Source organism: Solanum lycopersicum, chromosome 12 (assembly GCF_036512215.1).
Source record: "Solanum lycopersicum chromosome 12, SLM_r2.1".
In the NCBI taxonomy this organism is placed as follows: Eukaryota; Viridiplantae; Streptophyta; class Magnoliopsida; order Solanales; family Solanaceae; genus Solanum; species Solanum lycopersicum.
This window is the reverse complement of record NC_090811.1, coordinates 65,386,148-65,408,809: the sequence shown is the minus strand read 5'-3', so window position 1 is coordinate 65,408,809 and position 22,662 is coordinate 65,386,148. Positions and strand designations below refer to the sequence as shown.

The 22,662-nt window shown below is 31.9% G+C and overlaps 3 protein-coding genes and 1 pseudogene across 3 annotated transcripts; all 4 read right to left on the bottom strand.

The window, feature by feature from the left end:
* Positions 1 to 7,490: 7,490 nt before the first annotated feature.
* Positions 7,491 to 8,599, bottom strand: LOC138340525 (uncharacterized). Its single transcript, XM_069292253.1, has 2 exons — positions 8,324 to 8,599; positions 7,491 to 8,273 (listed from the first exon to the last, which is right to left on the bottom strand). The coding sequence occupies exons 1-2, from the start codon at positions 8,597 to 8,599 to the stop codon at positions 7,491 to 7,493; spliced, it is 1,059 nt and encodes a 352-aa protein (XP_069148354.1).
* A 2,108-nt stretch (positions 8,600 to 10,707) lies between these two features.
* LOC138340524 (uncharacterized) lies at positions 10,708 to 11,537 on the bottom strand. Its single transcript, XM_069292252.1, has 2 exons — positions 11,268 to 11,537; positions 10,708 to 11,151 (listed from the first exon to the last, which is right to left on the bottom strand). Exons 1-2 carry the CDS (start codon positions 11,535 to 11,537, stop codon positions 10,708 to 10,710), a joined length of 714 nt encoding a protein of 237 aa, XP_069148353.1.
* Positions 11,538 to 11,576: 39 nt separating this feature from the next.
* On the bottom strand, positions 11,577 to 14,460 carry LOC109119177 (uncharacterized). The gene is made up of 5 exons (XM_069292863.1): positions 14,325 to 14,460; positions 12,809 to 13,362; positions 12,380 to 12,720; positions 11,942 to 12,150; positions 11,577 to 11,836 (listed from the first exon to the last, which is right to left on the bottom strand). Exons 1-4 carry the CDS (start codon positions 14,346 to 14,348, stop codon positions 11,966 to 11,968), a joined length of 1,104 nt encoding a protein of 367 aa, XP_069148964.1. The 5' UTR covers positions 14,349 to 14,460; the 3' UTR covers positions 11,577 to 11,836; positions 11,942 to 11,965.
* Positions 14,461 to 15,386: 926 nt separating this feature from the next.
* LOC101247797 (purine permease 1-like) lies at positions 15,387 to 18,400 on the bottom strand (annotated as a pseudogene).
* Between the last annotated feature and the right edge of the window lie 4,262 nt (positions 18,401 to 22,662).

Below are 22,662 nucleotides of genomic sequence, written 5' to 3'. Positions count from 1 at the left end.
CGCACCGGATTGGAAGTGTAGTCACCCTCCCACACTAACAGATCTGTCCCAGGCTTGGCTAACGTCACCGTTTTAGCATTACAATCCAAAATCGCAAATTGCGGAGAAAGCCAAGTCATACCCAAAATTACATCGAAGTCAACCATTTCTTGAAAGGATTTTGCCGTAGCCACTACCTGTAAGGCCGAAATCCGTAATTCTGACCTCAACCCCTTCACAAAACGGCGAATCTGCTCTTGTGGACTGAAACAAAGTTGGGTGGCATACCTTGATAATGCACGAAACTTAGCCTCATATGCAGTAACCGACATCCTACCTTGCTCTAGGCTCAAGAACTCATCTCTTTTCCTATCCCTCAAAGTCCGGGGGATATACTTCTCCATAAACAAGCTAGAGAATGAGGCCCAAGTCATAGGTGGTGCCTCTGTTGGTTGACACTCAACATGTGACCGCAACCACATTTTGGCGTTCCCTTGAAACTGATAACTCACGAACTCAACACCAAACCGTTCTACTATACCCATCTTGTGTAGTAGCTCATGAAAGTCAACCAGAAAATCGTAAGCATCCTCCGATTCAGCACCCTTGAAGACTGGAGGTTTCAATTTCAAGAACTTACTGAAAAGTTCATGCTGATCATTTGTCATTATAGGCCCAGTAGTCAGACGTGGAAACGTGCCTATGTCCAATGAGGCATCCATACGAGGAGCCATAGTGGTTGCATGTTGTACCTCTAAAACCGGAGGTGTTGGTGCAGAAAACACTGGAGGTGTCTGGCCTTGATCAGATAACCCGCTAAGATAAGCAAGAACCTGATTGATCATTTCTGGGGTAGGTTGGGGTGGCAATTCCTCATTCTGCACTTGTTCAGTTTCCCCTTCCTCACCCTCTCTTACTACTTCCTCAGTCGGTGGAGGAGTCACCGCCCTAGTACCAGATGGGCTAGGTGCTCGTCCTCTTCTCCTAGAGGACGTCCTCCCACGACCTCTTCCACGGCCTCTTGCCTCTACTCTTCCTTGAGCTACAGCCCCAGTGGCTGGCTCAGACGCTTCTTGTCTTACCGATGTTGGTGTTGGCGCAGTCGTTGCTCTAGTTCTAACCATCCGCGAAATAGAGTGAAGATGGTCAGATACCAATTTGTATCACCAAGATACCAATTGGATCCAAGTAATAGCACGAAAGAAAGAAAGAATGGAATTTTCCTAAAGTCTTATAGCCTCTCAAAGAAAAGTAAAGGCGTCCCCCTACCGTTCCTTAAGACTCTACTAGACTCGTTCTTGTGTGATGAGACCAACAAACCTAATGCTCTGATACCAAGTTTGTCACGACCCAAATCGGGCCGCGACTGGCACCCACACTTACCCTCCTATGTGAGCGAACCAACCAATCTAAACCTTAACATTTCAATATAATATCAACAGAAAGTAATGCGGAAGACTTAAACTCATTAATAAAATCAATAACTATTATTATCCCCAAAATTAGGAAGTCATCATCACAAGAACATCTATGATCAAATTACTAAACTAAGAGTATTCTGAAAGCTAAAACAAGTAAAAGCTAGTCCATGCCGGAACTTCAAGGCATCAAGACATAAGGAAGAAGATCCAGTCCAAGCTAGAAGCATTAGCTCACCCTGATATCCGGAATAATGAAGACTGGCTAGAGTTGCGGTTGAGTTGAAGACGATGGCACGTTTGCTGCACTCCACAAATAACAAAGGAGAAATCATAAATTAGGGGGGTCAGTACAAACACAAGTACTGAGTAGATATCATCGGCCAACTCAAAATAGAAATCAATATATACCAAGTAATATCATAAAATCAACTATGATACTCAACATGTAGCAACAACAAGTACTATATCATTAACAATTACCGTCAAATTCGCACATGAGGACTCAAGCCTCAATACCATACTCATTTGGGAATCATGTTCATTAGATTGAGTATATTAACATCTTTCAAGATTCATTATCTTTATTTCTCTTGTGTCGGTACGTGAAACTCCGCTCCCTCATATTCATTAATTCTCTTGTGTCGGTACGTGACACTCCGATCCCCTTAATCTACGTGTCGGTTCGTGACACCCGATCCCCTAAATCTACGTGTCGATTCGTGACACCCGATCTCCTAATTCTACGTGTCGGTTCGTGACACCCGATTCCCTAATTCTACGTGTCGGTTCGTGACACTCGATCCCCTAATTCTACGTGTCGGTTCGTGACACCCGATCCCCTAATTCTACGTGTTGGTTCGTGACACCCGATCCCCTAAATCTACGTGTCGGTTCATGACACCCGATCCCTTAATACTACGTGTCGGTTCGTGACACCCGATCCCCTAATACTACGTGTCGGTTCGTGACACCCGATCCCCTAATCTCCTTCTATCAATTCATCAAGCCTTCTTTCTTACCAAGGCATCATCAATCCCATTATTTTAGTTCATCACGCCTTCTTTTATACCAAGGCCTCATTATTAACAAAGAGATTAGGATTTTGCAAGATTTGGGATTCAATAACTTCATCATGCTTATATAATCACAATTATATAATTACATTCATGCAAGCATACAATTGAGCACATAGCAGGGTTTACAATATTATCAATACATATCATTCGCTATTAAGGGTTTACTACGAATATCATAAGAGAAACCATAACCTACCTCCACCGAAGATTAGTGATCAAGCAAGCAACTTTCCCAAAGCTTTGTGTTTTTCCCCTTCTCGAGCGTCTCTCTCTATCGATTCCCTTCTCTCTTTCTTTTTGTTCTTTCTATTTTTCTTATTCAAACCCTCTTTCTTTTACCCTAATTAACATGTAATTAAGTGTAAAAGATGACAATAATAACCCACAATTTAACTCAAGGTTACCTCTTTTATCCCCCAAGAAATTGAGTTATTAATATAAACCCACGAAATATGTAATTATAGCAGGAATAGTCCAAAATGCCCCTTTAAAACTTAACCAGAAATCCGACTCTGACTGGGATTACGCAACCTGTGACGGGCCGTCGTGCCTGCGACGGTCCGTCCTGCTGCTCCGTCACAGAGTTTAGGGACTGAAATTCTCTGAAGAGTCTATGACGGTCCGTCACGCCTGTGACGGTCCGTCACGCCTGTGACGGTCCGTCACGCCTGTGACGGTCCGTCACGCCTGTGACGGTCCGTCCTACACTTTCGTCACGAAGTTCAGAGAGTCGATTTCAGTACCCAAATTTCAGAATTTCTAAGTGTTTTGGAACGAGACCCCTCGACGGTCCGTCGTGCCCATGACGATCCGTCGTGCCCATGACGATCCGTCGTGGGTTCCATCGTCTCAGCCTGTTTTTCCAGAAATAAAATCTGCTGCTCAAAACGACTAAGCAGGTCGTTACAATAATCTCCCTGATTATCAACAGAAGTCTCACTCTGAACCTCTAAGCATCAAGAATGTTACACATGTTCCTCAACAAGAAGAAAGTTCAAAGTATGTATATTTCTTACATTATTTTTTATTCATTTCAAATTAAAATTGCTATATATTCTGAAGGAACCTTACCCAGAACAAGAACCAGGTTCTTGTAAGTTGCTTTTAAGTAAAGACACAAACACGTATTGAATTAAAAACCTTCCTCACTCAAGGACGGAAAAACCTCATTTTATTAATTCAACTATAAGATTTTGTGATTACAACTCAATAATCAAAAGTCTTATCTCTACCACCTCTCTCGATTGACTCCAATCGATCTCTCCAAAAGGCCAAACCCACCTTTTGTTACAATTCTCATTAACACTCAACCCTACAAAGAGCCAAACCCACCCTTTGTACAATAAACTGTAAATTACAATCAAAACGAAAAAACAAGACAAATAGTTCTACACTATAATACCTTCTCACTCAAGAATGTTTTAAATGTAGCAATCCTATCAACTTTGAAGACTTCAGTTTGATGAATAATTCTCCCTTGTTCCCTGCGTGAAGTCGTGCCTTTCTTCCTCTGCCTCGTGCTCTTCTTATAGAGTTTATTTTGCCTTGTACAATCCTTATCTGATAAGGTATGAAAGTTATTGTTAAACAAGGATTCCTTTTTTAAAGTACAATCCTTATTATATACAACTTCCTTCCTTAATAATATATTTAAGGTTTTCCTTATTTGTATCAACTTGTACCTTTAATATATTATTTTTGGCTTTGTACAAATAACTCCGTTTTACTCGATCTTGGACTCTAGCTTGGCTTCTTTTCCTGCGTATATTTGCTACTGTTCTTTGCGCGTATTGTCTATCATCAAAACATGAATTATCGATTCTATCATATTCTATCATATTCCCCCTTTTTGATGAAGACAAACAAATCTTTCTGTGTGATGCATGCAAATACTCTTCAAATACTCTTCCCCCTTTTGACAAATCAAAAAGAGTCCAACAGCGGCTGATCAAAACCAAATATCATCCATAGCAACAATTGAAGCTTAGCCAGTTGAGCATAACACATAGTTTAAACAACTAAGAGAACCAGGTTCACACAAGATGCTTTTTCAATTTGAAGGTTGTCCAGGCTTGGTTGAGCAGAAGCCAGCATATCCAGAACTCTGTCAACTCTTGCATTGTTAGCAAGTTGCTGCTGCACTAACTGATCCTTCAACCTGTGAATTTCAGCATTTGAAGTGTGGAGTTCAGCACGTAACTTCTGGTTTTCTGACTCAAGAGTTGCATATTTTTCTTCAGCTACTTTGAGTTCCCTGAGTAACTGAGCAACAGGACCAGATGTACGTGGAGAAGCATTTGCAACCTGCTCCGACTCCATGGAATACCACACTCAGCAAGAATGGTTTGACTGAACATATCTGCACGAGTTAAAATTGTGCCTTCTCCCAATGGTACTTCAAATGCATCAAACACTTCCAAAAACTTCAATTCTTTGTCATCCATCAAAACTACAAACTTCATGTTTTCTCATTCCCCAAGAATTTCCCCCTTTTTGATGATGACAAACTATGCATATGTCTATCCACATTATATAATTTCCCCCTTTTTGGCATCATTGAAAACCAATAACCAAAGAACTCGAATAACATTCAATGAGTGCAATATCAATTTTAACTCATAGCCACTTGGGCAACACTTTCAAGTACACTTCTGCTAACACAATGGTTAGTTAATCTGAAGATATTAGTCATCTTAAACTCATACACAATTAAGATCTTCAATGAGAAACAAAATAAACAAATATGTACCAGTTTATGCCCTTAATCAAAAACATATAATATCATGAGTATGAGACAAACATAAGCACATCAAAGAGTCAAAAGAGTATAAAATTTGAGGATAAGGATTGGGACAAAGATTACTAAAGTGAGGAAGAAAGGGATGTTTACTGCCATTGATAATTTTTTCAGTATGCCCATTGTGCACCAGCTTCTTTATTCTGATCAGTTTTCTTTGAATGTGAAATTTCATCATGAGATACATCATCACCTTTTTTTTAAACTCTACTCCGTAACATTTTCATTCCTCCATGATTTTTTTTTGATAGCCTTTTTCTTGATGACAAATTTGAAGGAGTACCAACTACCAGTAAGAGATTCATCACATTTTGGTGCACAAAGAGATGTGTTTATCAATAATGAAAGCAAACAACAATTTATTTCTGTGAGAATTGTTCCCCCTGAGAGATAGACAAGTTATACACTTGGAATGGATGAAATATCAATTTGGAGTTTGTGAACCTGGTTCAGATGTGGGTGGTAAAGCAAGGTTCTCCCTAAATTAAAGCATGAGTGACTTCAATACTGAGATTTTCATCATTTGAGCAGTTTGAGATTGAACGATGCTTATTGTCAAAGAGGGTTCTTGGTGATCTTTAAGAAAGTTGAATTTTTGATGATCGACCAGGTTCATTAGTGCTTATGTTTGACCCAAACTCAGGAAATTAATGCATTGAAAAAGGACGGTACATACCTGAGTATTACAGAGAAACCAGGTTCCCCCTTTTTCTTCTATTTTTGTGTTTCTTCATGATTTACTTAATGGTGTTAGTAAAGAGAAGAGATAACATCCACAAACTTTCTAAGCATTGTTTGAGATGTGACTTGAGTGTGTACTTGTTACAGTATGAGGTTGAGTTAGCAGATATTCATTGTATAATTACTCAAGCGTAAGATTATTCTTTTACTAGCCAATTATTAAAGGAAATCATGATAATGCATCAACTTGTCTCGATAACACCATGCTTTGACTGATTTTTCTCAAGTTCTTCATATTCAAGGCCTTCACAAGAATGTCGCATCATCATATTCTCCCAGATCAAATGAATCTCAAGCTGATTCACAGAGAACCAACCCTTGTCAATTTTTAATACCTTCCAATGAACAACGAGGACCATGTTCACACAACAATGTTCCCCCAAAGGTGTGCCATACTCTTACTGTCTCGATTGCTCTAATATTCCCCCAATCTCCAGAACCATAGATAAGTAGTAATTCATGTTGTAGGTGCATCAATGATTGTTAGCTGCGAACCAGGTTCATATGCAGTGTTCCCTAAATTTGCATCATCAAAGATGTTTGATATCATGTCACTTTCTTCAACCTTTTTTTTCATTTTTCTCATCATTTTCAAGGAATAAACTGCCTCCTTGAAAATCAAAAAGCGAGAGGAAATTTTCTACCATTTTTAGCACCATTTTGGAGCATGCACTATTCATGTACCAAGTTGGTCTTTTCCCTCTCACCTTCACCTGAAACACTAGTCAAAGATTAGTCTTGGGAACCCAGATTAGCTTGGGACCCTTTATATGAGTAAAAGGATGAATTCTAGCCCATAAAGGCAAATAAGAAAACCTTTTATTTGGAGCAATTTTATTTTGAACCAGGTTCTTAGCCGTATCAGTCTTTTCCTTTTTGGTGAACTCAACATTTTTCTGAAAAGCCTCAAATAAAGCTTTACATTGATTCTGTAAATGACCTGAGTTTCCACAATGAGTGCATAAACTTTTGGACATATGAATAGTGTGTGACACAAGATTATTCTGTTTTTTAAAACCTATCCCACTTCGACTAGTGGTTTGCTTTTCTTGAATCTGAGTTAAAATTTCAAAGGACCTGGTCCATCTAAGATTTCTTTCCAGATCCAGTTTGGTATGATCAAGATTTTCTTGTAACAACCTATTCCTTTCTGTTAAAGCTTGATATTTTATGGTTAACAATTTTAGTTTTTCTTCTAGAGCTAATTGAAGTTCACTAGCAGAGTTTTTGCCCTTGTGACTTAACTCTGAGATTTTAATCTGTTCTTTTAATTTATTTTGAAGAAAGTGATTGTGTTTCTCAAGATTGTCATAAAGATGCATAGTTTTCCATCACTTGTTCTCTTTCAGAATTGACAGACTGATATGCATCTATAAGAGTACTCAATAAGGACTCTACTTCCTTTTTAGAATATGATTCAATATTTACTTTGATGTGATGAAAACTTACCTTGCTTTGATTGTCATCTTCTTCCTCTTATTCAGAATCTGATCCATCCATGAGTGCTAGTATGGTTTCTTGTGATCTGCAGGTTTCCTTTTCTTCCTTGGTTTCCACTGCTACAAGGGCAAAAAAGTCATAATTATCTTCTTGTTCTAGTGCAAGAAGAGACTGGTTTTCTGTCTCATCACCCTCAAACTCTTCATCAGATGAATTCCCTATTGCTGCAAAGGCCCTCTTCATTGACATATCTGCCTCTTGAGTTGTCATTCTTCTGTTTGAGGTGACAAACTTATCCTTTTTGATGTCTTTGCCCTTCTCAAATTTTGCCTTTTTCTGCTCTAAGGCCCAAAATGGACAGAATTTGATGAAGTGATTTGGGCTCCCACACTTATGACAAACCTGGTCTTTAGTGCTTTCAGATGGTTTTTGAGAGGCTTTCTTTTGAAAGGTCTGCCCTCTCTTTAGCATTCTGGTGAACCTTTTGGTTATGAGGGCAATATTTTCCTCTTCAAAATCATCTGATGTAGTAGCTTTTAGAACCAGGTTCCTTTCCTTTCTTTTTCCTCCAATTTCCTTTTCTTGGTTTTTCTTGAGTTCGTATGTGATGAGATTATCAATTAACTCATCCATGGCCAGTGAGTCTAGGTCGCGGGCTTCAGTAATAGCCTCGACTTTGCTTTCCCAAGTTTCAGGAAGGACACTCAAGAGTTTCCTTACTGCCTTTCCATTAGGCACTATCTCTCCTAAAGAGTACATCTCATTAATGATGGAGGTGAACCTGGTGTGCATGCTTGAATAGTCTCCCCTTCTGCCATCCTGAACAGCTCATATTGCCTGTTCAAGTTATCAATTTTAGACTTCTTGACTTGCGTTGTTCCCTCATGAGAGGTTTGTAGTGTTTCCCATATGGCTTTGGCATCTTGACAAGACGAGATTCGATTGTATTCGTCTGGTCCTATGCCACATATCAGAATTTTCTTGGCTTTGGCATTGTTTTGAATTGCAAGCTTGTCTTCAGCATTCCATTCTTTTCTTTCCTTTGGGATTTTGGTGATTCCATCAGTTGCGGTTTTCATAGGTATGGTTGGGCCATCTAGAATTACTCCCCATAGATCAGGATTTTCGCCAATAAGATGGTCCATCATACGATTTTTCCACCATCCATAATATTTGCCATTGAACAGTGGTGGTCGTGTTTGTGAAGCTCCTTCTTGTGTGTAGGTGGTGCTGCCATTGAGTCTTTTCAAGGTGTGAATCTTTTATCGAAAAGACCTGCTCTGATACCAATTGAAGGAACCTTACCCCAGAACAAGAACCAGGTTCTTGTAAGTTGCTTTTAAGTAAAGACACAAACACGTATTGAATTAAAAACCTTCCTCACTCAAGGAGGGAAACACCTCATTTTATTAATTCAACTTAAGATTTTGTGATTACAACTCAATAATCAAAAGTATTATCTCTACCACCTCTCTCGATTGACTCCAATCGATCTCTCCAAAAGGCCAAACCCACCTTTTGTTACAACTCTCACTAACACTCAACCCTACAAAGAGCCAAACCCACCCTTTATACAATAAACTGTAAATTACAATCAAAACGAAAAAACAAGACAAATAGTTCTACACGATAAAACCTTCTCACTCAAGAATGTTTTAAACGTAGCAATCCTATCAACTTTGAAGACTTTAGTTTGATGAATAATTCTCTCTTGTTCCCTGCGTGAAGTCGTGCCTTTCTTCCTCTGCCTCGTGCTCTTCTTATAGAGTTTATTTTGCCTTGTACAATCCTTATCTGATAAGGTAAGGAAGTTATTGTTAAATAAGGATTCCTTTTTTAAAGTACAATCCTTATTATATACAACTTCCTTCCTTAATAATATATTTAAGGTTTTCCTTATTTGTATCAACTTGTACCTTTAATATATTATTTTTGGCTTTGTACAAATAACTCCGTTTTACTCGATCTTGGACTCTAGCTTGGCTTCTTTTGCTGCGTATATTTGCTACTGTTCTTTGCGTGTCTTGTCTATCATCAAAACATGAATTATCGATTCTATCATATTCTATCATATTCATTACTATTTTTTTTTCAATTTGATTACAGTGATTGTGGTTTATACACATCTCTATTTTCCGAATACATGAGCAATGGTGTTTTTGATATGTCACATATTGATATTGATTCAACATATCATCGTCAAAGATATGCTACATTACTTTGGCATTATGGAAAATCAAAGAATGATGAAGGCGCAATCAGTGAAAGTGAAGTTACAGGAACAGTTGCTAGCAAGAAGGGTGGACCTCGAACTCATAAAGAACACGTTATGGACACCACCAATTATCCTATTCTAAAATTTCGTATCAGGAAGTAGAAATCTTCATGGCACATAGTACATTTATTTGAAAGACTTTTTTTTTAACTTATGAACAATTTATGTATTTTCCCAGTTTTTTTATTATGAATACTCTGATGGTTTTATATAAATTATTACTAATTATTACTAAATGTGTCTCAATTTAACATATATGAACACTGTATGAATCATGTATGAAAATCATATGAATTATGAATGTCATATGAAAATTTGATATATAGTACATAGTAATGTTGAAATTTATTTTGCTTGAATACTATACACTTTCAAAATACAAACAGAAACATATATTAATTATATTACTGGTATGAATACTGTATTAATTATATCATACAATTATACATTAATAAATGTGTATCACCATCTTGCATACATTATTCATACCAGTAATATACATACAATTTGTTTCTATTTGTATTTTTATTATGACTACTGATGGTTTTATATAAATTATTACTGATTATTACTAAATGTGTATCAATTTAACATATATGAAACTGTATGAATCATGTATGAAAATCATATGAATTATGAATGTCATATTAAAATTTGATATATAGTACATAGTAATGTTAAATTATTCCATAAATTTGTTTTGCATGAATACTATACACTTTCAAATACAAACAGAAACAGATATTAATTATATTACAGGTATGAATACTGTATGAAAAAATATATGAATTATGACAAATTATAAAATATATTTTTCAAAATACAAACAGAAACAAATTGTATGTATATTACTGGTATGAATAATGTATGAAAACTGTATGAATACTGTATGACATTTGTATGAATAGTAATATTATTCAATAAAAAATATTTTATAACAATGTAATGCCTCAAAAACACAGATTTAACATTACGACATCATTGTTTTTGTACAGGATAATTTGAACAAGTCTTCCTATTGTGTCCAACCTGATGGCATCTACTGCATGTGCTTTTTGTCTTCTTGAATTTCACATCTGCGAATCCTTTCCACCATTCAAGTTTGGGTCTTTCTGCTGCTCTTTTTGGACCAGGCGGCATCAATTTAGGATCTAAAATATAACTTGGTATATCCCATGTACTCTCGCACGGGATAGGCTCGACAGGAATGGCATAAGCATCTTTGAAATTCTTGAGGCTATAAAAAGCAGAACAGAAATCTGCTTCATGTAACTTCCTGTACCGGAGAACAACAATTGCATGACCACATGGTATCTCATAATGTTGAAATCTTCCGCAACTACACATCCTTGTGTTCAAATTTACTATGTATTTCTTTGCTCCTTCAGCTACAGCATGCAGATCAACAGTTGAAGGTATCACCTGTGTAAAAAAAATATATTTTCTACATGCTGAAGATTAGTATGAATTAAAAACACAATACAGTGAAAAACATACTTCATATTGCACGACAACGTAATACTTTTCTGTAGATAAACATCATATTTTTTTGTCAAATTAGATGTAGTCTTATCAGCCTCCTCATTATGCTTGTAAATCGACCTCTGAATTGTCACCCTCATAAACTCAAGAAGTGAAATCACCGGTAACCTCCGTGCTAATCTGTTAACATTATTCAATGACTCCGCGATGTTTGAAGTCATGGTCCATGTGCACTTACAATTCGAGTAAGCTTTTGACCATTTGCTATAACCAATATCAAACAAGTATGGTCGTATTCGCGTATCTATCTGATCTATTCTTCCCATAATTGTCTCAAACTGTTGTTTTGTATAAGCTTTTGCCAATGAAAAGAACAACATCTTCAAATCTTCAGTATTTCTGTTGAAATTCTTCAAAACATTGACTGATAAATGTCATATGCATGCATAATATTCTGATTCAGGATATACATTTGTTGTCCCTTTCCATATGCTTTCATTTCTGTCTAACATAAAACACATATTTTGTCTAACTCCATATGCTTCTCTAAATTGCTCAAAGAACCATGTCCATGAAGCATCATTTTCAGAATCTACTATCGCATACGCCAACGTAAGTATATGACCTGCTCATTAATTTAAAAAAAAAATATCACACAAATCAAAAATATAATTCATATATTTTTTCATTATATTATATAATTAGAAAATAATATAGGCTAATATTTTACCTCCCGGATCCAATGTGCTTGCAGTTAACATTGTACACCATATGAACATTTTAATGCAGCACCATCAACAACTACAATTGGCCTACAATATTCCCAGCCCCTAATACATGCTTCTAAAGCAACAAATGCATATAAGAATGTATCATCTTCATTCCTTTTTATTTTCAAAATAGATCCTGGATATGTTTGCTCCAAAATGTAAAAATAACCTGAAAATAACATAACAACCCAATTCATACATAAAAAATACATAGTTTATACATAAAAAATACACATAACTGTTACTGTATAAATTTATCATTATTTTCCAAATTATCTGAAAATAACAGCCCAATTCATACATAAAAAATACATATTTTATATATAAATAATACACGAAACTGTTAATACACAACAAAATAAATAAATGTTTAAATTTATCATTATATTCGAAATTACCAGGTAATCTTGCATAAGATTCTGCTGGATCTCCTCGCACCAACTTTACTGCTTTTTCTTTAGCTCTCCATGCCTGTATGTATGTCAATGAAACACCATGCAATTTCAACATATCATCAGCTACATCTTTTGAAGTATATACCTTAGATGGATCAATATAATTATCCATTATCAAGACAGCTACAACGTCAGTTATCCCTTGACGTCTGGCATAAACTCTTTCTCTAACACAGCATGTATGCTGAGCAATATACTTTCGAACTTTGAATAAACTAGATTTATTCAAACTAGATGCCCTCATCATCCAAGAACAACTCTTAGAAATACAATTCAGACGATAACTGTTACAAAATTTAATAAAATATACATTACAATATATATACATTGTAACAAAACAAAAAAAAATATATAAAATAAATTTAAACTTACTTAGATGCATTACAACGTGCAACCCGAAAGCTGAACTTCTCAACAAGTCCAACATGCCTCATAACCTCCTTAAGGGTTTCTTTATTATTATAAATCTGATTTTCAGCTACAAATAAATTAGAATGATCACATATTATATCATTATCTACTTCACTATTATTATTGACAACTCCGTCTAAATCCATTCCGATCAAACGGATAGAATTGTTGGAGTATAGTATGTTATTCTGTGATAATCTAACATCAGAATTTATTATATCATTAACTATAACTCTATGACATTCGTTATACTGCCCACAATCTTTCAAAGTAATGCATAGTGGATATTTTGTAAAAAAATCCAAATTCACCCTCATCTGATCTAGATAAACCTTTACCCCAACATCATTATGAATTTTTATAGGTGGACACATTTCGCTAACTATATACTTTATCTCAACAGAATTTAGATTTTCTTCTATGTTTAGCTGAGTTACTATAGAATTAACTAAACCAGTATAAAGAGTAGAAGTATCGTATAGGATGCCCTCCATTTTGAAAGTCGACGTATTTCCCTGTTTCACAACATTAAAATTACATTCAGTGCATCCCATAGTAAAATTAAAAATATATTCGTACATAATTAACACACATTTCATACACAATTTATATACAAGTCACTGTTTACCACACAATTCATACACTTCGTACAAAAATAATACACACTTCATACAAAATTAATACACAAATCATACACTTTTTACCACACATTTCATACAGTTTGTACAAAAAATAATACACACTTTATACATATTTTAATACACAATTACCACACTGTTTATACACTATTATAATTAATACACAATTAATACATTGGTTACTACAAAAATCAATACACAAATCACACAAAATTATATACAAGTCACTTATATATACAATAACAGAATTTTAAATTAATACAAAATTAAAACAATTTTTATACATACTGCATACTACACAACTAAATACTACATACAATCTAAAATACAATTTCATACTCAATTTATCCAATTTAATATAAAAAATAATATACAGTTAATTCAATTTTTATATAGAATTCATATATATATATATATATATATATATATATATATATATATATATATATATATATATATATATATATTACAAATCAATAATAGCTACGTACAACTATAAACATTGATTTTCGTATATATTGTTCATACACTATTTATATGCATTAAAATACAAAATGTATACATTATTAATACAAAATGTCAGATATTTGTTCTAATGTTTCAAAAACAAAAAATTTGCTAAATTTATCAAAAACTTTAAAATTTATGATTAACCAGTAATCACATTTACCATCATTCTTTGTTTTAATTACACATGAAAATACATTTAATATTACGAAATTTTTATTAGTAGAAACACTGAATTAATGTTTCACAAAAAAAATTATATCAATTTAACATTGCAATATAACAAGGGAAAAAAATAAAACATTACTAAAATATTAAAAAAAAAAACTAACCTGATGAATTCCATTTGCCACCATGTTTAATTAAAATTGACACTATTTTCTCCATCAAATCAAATATAAACCTTTTCAACCTTCAATTTTAATTGTTTTTTTAAAAGAAAAAAACGATACAATATGACAGAATTCGAATATATAAATATTAGTTCAATTTCTGGAAAAAAAAATGAAACACGTTTATGGAAAGATAGATAACAGAATAGAATTTTTTTAGGATAAAAATCAATAAAAGTTACCTTTAAAAACAGATTGAGATAATTAAGGAGCATATCTATAATTAATATATTTTAATTCCCTTAAAAGAGGCACATTTGGTTATCAGTTAAAAATAGTAACTACATTCACGGATTATCCAATTTTAATTACTCATTTTTTGTTATCAGTTAAAAACAGTAACTACATTCACGGATTATCCAATTTTAATTACTCATTTTTTAATTTTTTTTCTTCCTAATTTAACTGAATAAATATTTACATATTTTTAATTTAAAGAAATGCTATAAGTTGATATATAATATGTTATAGAATGAAAATCAAAATCTTGTGCCATAACTTGAGAATATAACTACATAATATGCTATATACCTAATTTGCACAAAAAAATTATTGTCATTTCCTTATATGTCAAAAGTGATAACTAAAAATGAAAATCTATTTTAAAAATAAGTGACAAGTAAAAGTGAATGGAGATAATTTTATATGCAAAACATTGAATTTAATATACTCAAAAGGTAATAGAGTAATATTACTCCTATAATATTCTTAAGATGTGCGTCAGGCTAATAGCGGACAACTCTTACAAATTGCATAGGTGTGTCAATTTTTATTTTTACTAAAATGGTCACATGACTGTTATAATGTATCAATATTATATAAATAGTGTATAATTATATACCTTTAATGTATAACTATGTATATAAAAAAATATATTATATATACAATACTTAATATGTCAATCATTCTTTTTCTTTTTGTTTTCCTATTATTTTTGTTGAATGAACTTAAATCTCTTATCTTAGGGATACTTGCTTTTTGAGGAATCAAAAGAAGACCAAATTTAAATTTCCTTGGCATAAGATTTTATGTTCTGAAAATTTTTTTGACTTCGTCACTGTTACAGTATATACATACTCAAAATGCTGACATTACTTGAGAAAAAATATAAGAAAAAAACATCAATTTATGAATAAAATAAAATAAACATCTTAAAAGAACTCCACGACCCAAACTCCCACACTGACAAAGTTATAACACTAATAAATTACTTTGTATAAAATTCGGCGTACATCACTGGCTAAAATTATAACATTAATATCACTCAAACTTAGTCTGGCAGGGTAGCATGTTTGTTTTTTGTAACCTTGTTGGTCATACTATCTTTATATTCTCCATAGAAATAAGAAGCAAAACCCCAAAGACACATAGCTAAAGCCATCCACTTATCAGAATTGAAACTCTCAGGCAAGAACATAACAGCAAATATTTGTTGTATTGGAACAAGAAGTGCATTTACTATCCCTAACAATAGTGCTGAGGAGCAGAAAATCATCCCAAGATTTCCAATAATCATAATTTGTAGAGATATTGCTGTTAATCCTAATATCATATAGTATTTTCTTTGCCCTAATCCAAATTCTTCAGCTTCTCTAGTGATGGCCTGCATATTTTTAAGAAATCGTCAGGTTATTCAAATGATATTTATAAGTGAATATCCATAATATGTGGGATAGATGCAATTTTATAAATAACACAAGTTACCAGCTATAACAAATATGAAAAGGACTTGATAATATAAATATTCAATACATTGACGACGTATACATATATACATTGATCGTATGCATAATTAATGCTTGTACTATTAATACTGTCTATTTCTATGAATTAGTAGTAGTGCAATGGGTTCTAATGCATGCATTAACATTATAAAAGATACAATTATCCTCGAAAACTTTTTTTACATCCTTTCCATTATATTCGTGGAGGATATTTTCGTAAACAAATATTTTTTCAAAAAATATTATGCAATGCATAATAATTTTTAGTATACCAAAACAAATATTACATAAAAAAGTTTTCATCATAAATAATGCAAACGTTAATAATACGTTATATTTTTACATTATTCTTATACACTCTACTAAACGACTCTTAAGTGTCTTAGAGTTTAAAAAAATTAAATGTTTTTGAATCTTATGATCTTAAAAAGCCATGTAAAATATTGGTATATTACAGATATCCTAGTATAGAAAAGGAACGATATTTTTTTAAAATGAACTTAAAAAAAAGTAAAATGCTATGATTGAATATATCCCCTTGATTCTCTTTAAAATTAATTAAATAAAAGTTATTTTTAACTCTTTAATTCTTTTTTTATGTTGCTCTAAATAATATTTCCACTAGAGATGCCACTATTTCTGCTTTACTATACTATTGATACTGCTTGATCATACTTTAAAAAGGAAGCCTTTTTTCTTACCCCACACACACAAAAAAAAAAAAAACTTTTTTAAGTGATCACTCTTATAAATTAAATTAAGTAATGTGATAGCTCATCATAACATGTTATAATATATTAAATTTCACTTTATCATTATACAAAATTTATATTTTCTTCTAAGTTATATAAGTAATTAAATGCTAAAATACAATTGGATATCGTACGTAATTATTATGATTTATGACTATCTACATGCATAATTATTTAAAAGAGAACTTAATAAAAAAAAAAAAGTCATCCTTACCAATGCTTAAATTTTTAAATGAGACGGTTACCTGAAAATCTTTGTTAATTATCATTGCGACGATACAAAACAATGATGAGAACATGGATATAAGAAACTGCATTTGCATGATAAGATCAAACGTGACAACAACTCCAGCTTTAACATGACTATACTCCACTCCTGCATTTACAAATCCATGAAGAGCCGCACCAACAAGTGTCATCACAAACCCTAATGTGTATGCTCGATTCGATTCACCTATCGGACGATCTCCATTTATATGTAACCCTAATATTATCGAACCTAGCATCATCAAGACCACCGCGTTCATGGAATAATCTGTGAATTTATGTTTCACCATGAAATACGCGAAAATCGCGGTGAATGCTAGGGACGTTGAAGACAGGAGAGAGGAGATCGAGACAGGAAGATAGGACATGCCAAAAGTGTAGAGGTAGCTACAAATACCAAGAAGAATGCCTAAAATAGCACTAAACATTGCTAATTTAGGTGTGACAAAAAGTCTAATATTATTATTAATATTGGTATTTTTTTTTTCTTTTTTTCAGATAAGAAATTGAAATTGGCAGAATCAAGATTGGGAATCCTGCTGTTAGCAAAAATGCTTGCAACCACTTTCTTTTTCCACCATGTAAATAATAAATTCTAACAAGTAATATACCTGATATTTGGCCAACAGAAAGGAAGATACAATAAATGAGAATAAGAATTGTTTTAATTGACATCAAATTCTTTAGTTTCTTAGGCTTATTGTTGTTGCCTTCTTGCTCAATTTCCATGTCCATATTTTTTTTGTGAATTGTGTTTGAGAGATATTAATTTGTGGGGGTATATTTATTAGTGGTACATATAAGCCAAAGAGGAAATTAAAGTGACTTTAGATTGAGGTGTATATTTGTCTTTAGAGGGAAAATGTTTTTAAAAGAAATTGTTTTCTAATACTCGGTAGAAGAGAATCATTTTTTATATGGAAGTTTAATTTTCGAAGAAAGGCATTGTTGAAGAAGAAGGAAGCCGACGATTGGAGCAGGTTCAATGCAGCTGAATGACTTGTCTGCATCAAATGTTGATGAAGAAGGAAACTGAGGATTGAAACATGTATTTGAATTGGTACAACATTACCCTCTATCCACCTATCAACTCTAAAATACTCCTGAAGTCCATCTTTCAGCTCAAAAATATCCTTGAAGAAATTAAAGTGACTTTAGATTGTGGTGTATTTTTCTTTTTGAGGGAAAATGTTTTTTAATAGAAAAAGTTTTCTAGTATTTGGTACGATGAGATTTTTTTTCCTTTTTTATGAAAATCTAATTTATGATAACTATTTCAAATTTTAACAACATAACACTTAAACGAATCAATATGAGTTAGTGGTCAGTGATGAGAACTGTTCCATATTTAAATATAGGTCTTAGGTAAGTTCTCTCTAGCTTCTCCCGATCGTCGAGCCTGATCGACTCGACTCTTTTCCCTGCCCTCGGCCTCTCACTTCGTTTCGTTCTTCTTCTTGCATAAACTTTTCCATTTTTAGACTCAAATTTGAGATTATTAATTAAGAATAGCGAATAACAAGGTGAAATAAGATCCTCCAATTCAACACCTTTAATTAAGAGTAGAATATATTATATTCATTTCACCACCATCGTTGATAATATAATATATGTATAAATTAAATCAACGAGGATGTCAATATTGGAAGTCTAAAAGGATTATTGTTATTATTATTGTAGAATAGAGATTCTAGTTGTTGCACAAGCCACTACTAACATTATATTATTGTATAGGAAAAAAAGTAGTGTATACCCTAGGTAGTCCTAGAGTAATAAGGTACTATAACATCATGTGATTGTGTGACTTAATCTTTAATAAAAGTTATTCAAACTATACTTACGAATTCTATATTGATATACAAAAGCATAATTGATTCTTGAAATTAATTAAGGTAGAAGTGTTTAAAGATGAATCTACTTTGTCAAAAGCAAAAATGAAGCCAATAATGCTTGTTGCTATTATTGTTATGATAGTTTGGGTTGCCCTATATTTTAAAACTTATATTTGGATTACTATTTTGTCAATTGTGAAGAAAGTGGACAAGCACTAAGGTGCCATACGAAAAAGAAATTTTGGTGGAAAAATCGAACCGATTGATAAACAGAATCGAAAAAGTATTATTGGTTTGGATTAACGAGTTTTTAATGTTTTTATTAAAAAAAAAGTTATTGCATTACTTGTTTGATATTGATTTTTAATATTGGGTTATTGGTAATTTACTATATTACTTGTTTATAAATATTAAATATCAATTTCAATATCTTACTAGTTACTTTTTATCCTTTAGACTGCAATACGCACTTTATAGTGACTAATACATTACTTAACATAAAATTCCGCATATGTAATGATGGCCTACATATTGTAAAAAAAAGCTTTTCTTACATTGTTAGATTATTCAAAGAATATTTTTAGCCATGCAGATATCCTTAAAATATGAAATTTGTAATCTTGCATGCAAATAAAACAGGTTATCTGTTATAGCAGATGAAGATGTATATTACATGAACGACATATTTATCTTAAATTCTTAAAGAAAAAGTACTTTCTTGATGTTAAGTTAACGTTGTAGTTTGACTATACATGAAGTTTTAGAAAATGAAAAAGAGATCTTTTTAATTTTGTGATCTTAAATTGAAGATGCATGCATATATGTAATATATCAAAAATATCCAATAAACTTATGATTTTTTTTTAAAAAGTTGTGTAAATTATTGGTATTAATTAAAAAATTTATTAAATATATTAAAAAGAAAGATAAATCGCTCATGATTGAACATATCCCCTTTATCATCTTTGAAAATAATTACTTAAAATTTCTTTTTCACTCTATAAATAAAAAGTTCATGTCATTGACACTGCTTTTTTATCTTTTGAAAAGGAAGCTTTTTTTCTTACCAATTTCTTTTTTTTAAGTTATCACTCTTATAAAGAGAAAGAAAGTTCATGTCATTGTTAACTCTAATTCTTTCTTCTTTTTTCCTTTTAGCAATCTTCATTTCTTTGGTAAGTGTCGTTATCGTGGTCAATTTAAACTATATCACATAAAACAGAACGAAACAATTGTATTACTTTATATAGTGTTTTCACGACTTCATGAGTTTAAATTCTTTTAACTATTTTTAAAATTGTAATATAATGTTTCCTTTGCTAGACTATTTAATTTCTCATTTAAGATAGATAAATAACATGTTATAGTAGATTAAATTACACTTGTAATATAAAATTTATATATACTTCTAATTCACTAGTTTATATAAGTAAAATGCTAAAATAAAATGGATATCGTACGTTACTATATATGGCTATCTACATGCCTAAAAGTAATTCTTTTCTTAAACTTTTGAAAGAGACGATTACCTGAAAATCTTTGTTGATAATTATTGCGACGATACAAAACAAAGGTGAGAACATTGATATAAGAAATTGCATTTGCATGACAAGATCAAAGGTGACAACAAATCCAACTTTAACATGACTATACTCAACTCCTGCGTTTGTAAATCCATGAAGAGCCGCACCAATAATTGTCATCACAAACTCTAATATTATTATTAGTAGTAGTAATAGTAATTTTTTTTACATAAAAAATTGAAATTTGTAAAATTAAGATTGGCAATCATGCTGTTAGCAAAAAAGATTGCAACCATTTTCTTTTTCCACTATGTAAGAAGTAAATTCTAACAAGTAATGCACCTGATATTTGGCCATTTGAAAAGAAGATGGAATAAATGAGAATAAGAAGTGATTTAATTGATATGAAATTTTTTAGTTTCTTAGGCTTATCATAATTGCCATTTTGCTCTATTTCTATGTCCATATTTTTTGTGATGTGTTTAAGAGGTATTTGTGGGGGGTATTTATTTAATATATTAGTAGCTCTAGGTAGAGCTAGTTGCAAGAAATGAGAGACTCTCATTTGATGAGGTTATTGAATGTGATAAATATAAGTCAAAAGAGGAAATCTACTGATCAATCTGTTTAAAAGAAAATGACTTACTTTTTATTTATTTGTTTATAAAAGAAATTTTTTTTAGCAATATTTAGTTTCAACTTTCACGTGACTTGTTTAATATCACAAAATTAAAGAATTTTAACATAACTTTAATTTAAGACCATAAATTGAATTTTTTTTTCATTAAATTTTATATCAAATTAAAATAGATCTTCTTTTTTAAAATGGAGGAGATATTATTTTGACTTTATATAGGGATTATTTGATTTTTGAGGGAAATTTCTTTATTTGTAATTGTATCCTAGCTAACACACAATATTTCCACAACAAACTTTATATATAGTACTTACTTTAACTAACAGACATATACTTATCAAATTACACAAGTAATTATTTCATAAAAAGTATATTAGTAATGACAATAATATAATTCTTTATGTGATAAGTATATACTTTTAAGTTTTCTTCTTCATATTTGGTTACTATCAATTAATTTTGTTTTAAGATCTATTAAACTGGAAAAGCGCTTGCTATCAAAAATCTTTTCATTTTTAGAAGAAAAAAAAAGATGCTTGCATACATATTAAATTTGCAAACTCGAGATTGAGACTATTATGTAAAAATGATGATATTTTATCTATATATTAAGTTAAATCCACGAGGATTTCAATAAGATTTTGAAGTTCACAAGATGATGATTATTGTAGATTAGAGTAACTAATTATTGCACAAGCCACTAATTACATTGTAAAGGAAGTAAAGTAGAGTAATAAGGCAATGCATGTAATTAACATCATATGATCCTATGACTTAGCCTCTTTTAACACTCTCCCCGTTTCTATTTATCTGTGATCATTTTAAATTGCATACTTCTAACGAAATTAGCGTTCTCTTAAAGTTAAGTTTTCAATCAATAAATATGAATTAAATTATTTTGATTAATTAATTTGATCAATGGACATGAATTATTTATTTAATTTTTCTATGTTGATCAAATATATATTTTCAAGACTAATAAAATAAAATAAAAAGAATAAAACCATTTATGCATTGAATTTTATGAAACTACAAAAACGAACAGAAGGAATAAAAGTTTTTCAAACTATACTGATGAATTCAATATTGATATGCAAAAGTATTATTAATTTATTGATTCTTGAATTTAATGAAAGCTAAAAGCGTTTAAAGTTAAATGTACTTTATGTCAAAATTAAAATGAAGTCAATAATGCTTATAATTGTTATTATTATGATTTATGATATTTAATTGAATTACCCTATTTTCTTCCCTTTTTAAAACTATTTTAGGATTTTTTTTTGTCAACTGTGAAAAAGTGGACAAGCATTAAGGTGCCATATAAAAAGAAAATTTACACTCTTATGGATCGTTTTCAAACATATGAAAAAAGTGATTGTTTACTTGATTCTGATTATAAATAAGTGATGTATTTCTCATTTTAAATAAGTGATGAAAATGGTCATATAGTATACACAATTCGTACAATATATATATATATATATATCTTAATGTATTTGATCACTCTCAAGGCAACATCCCAGTGTGACAATACCCCTTTTAG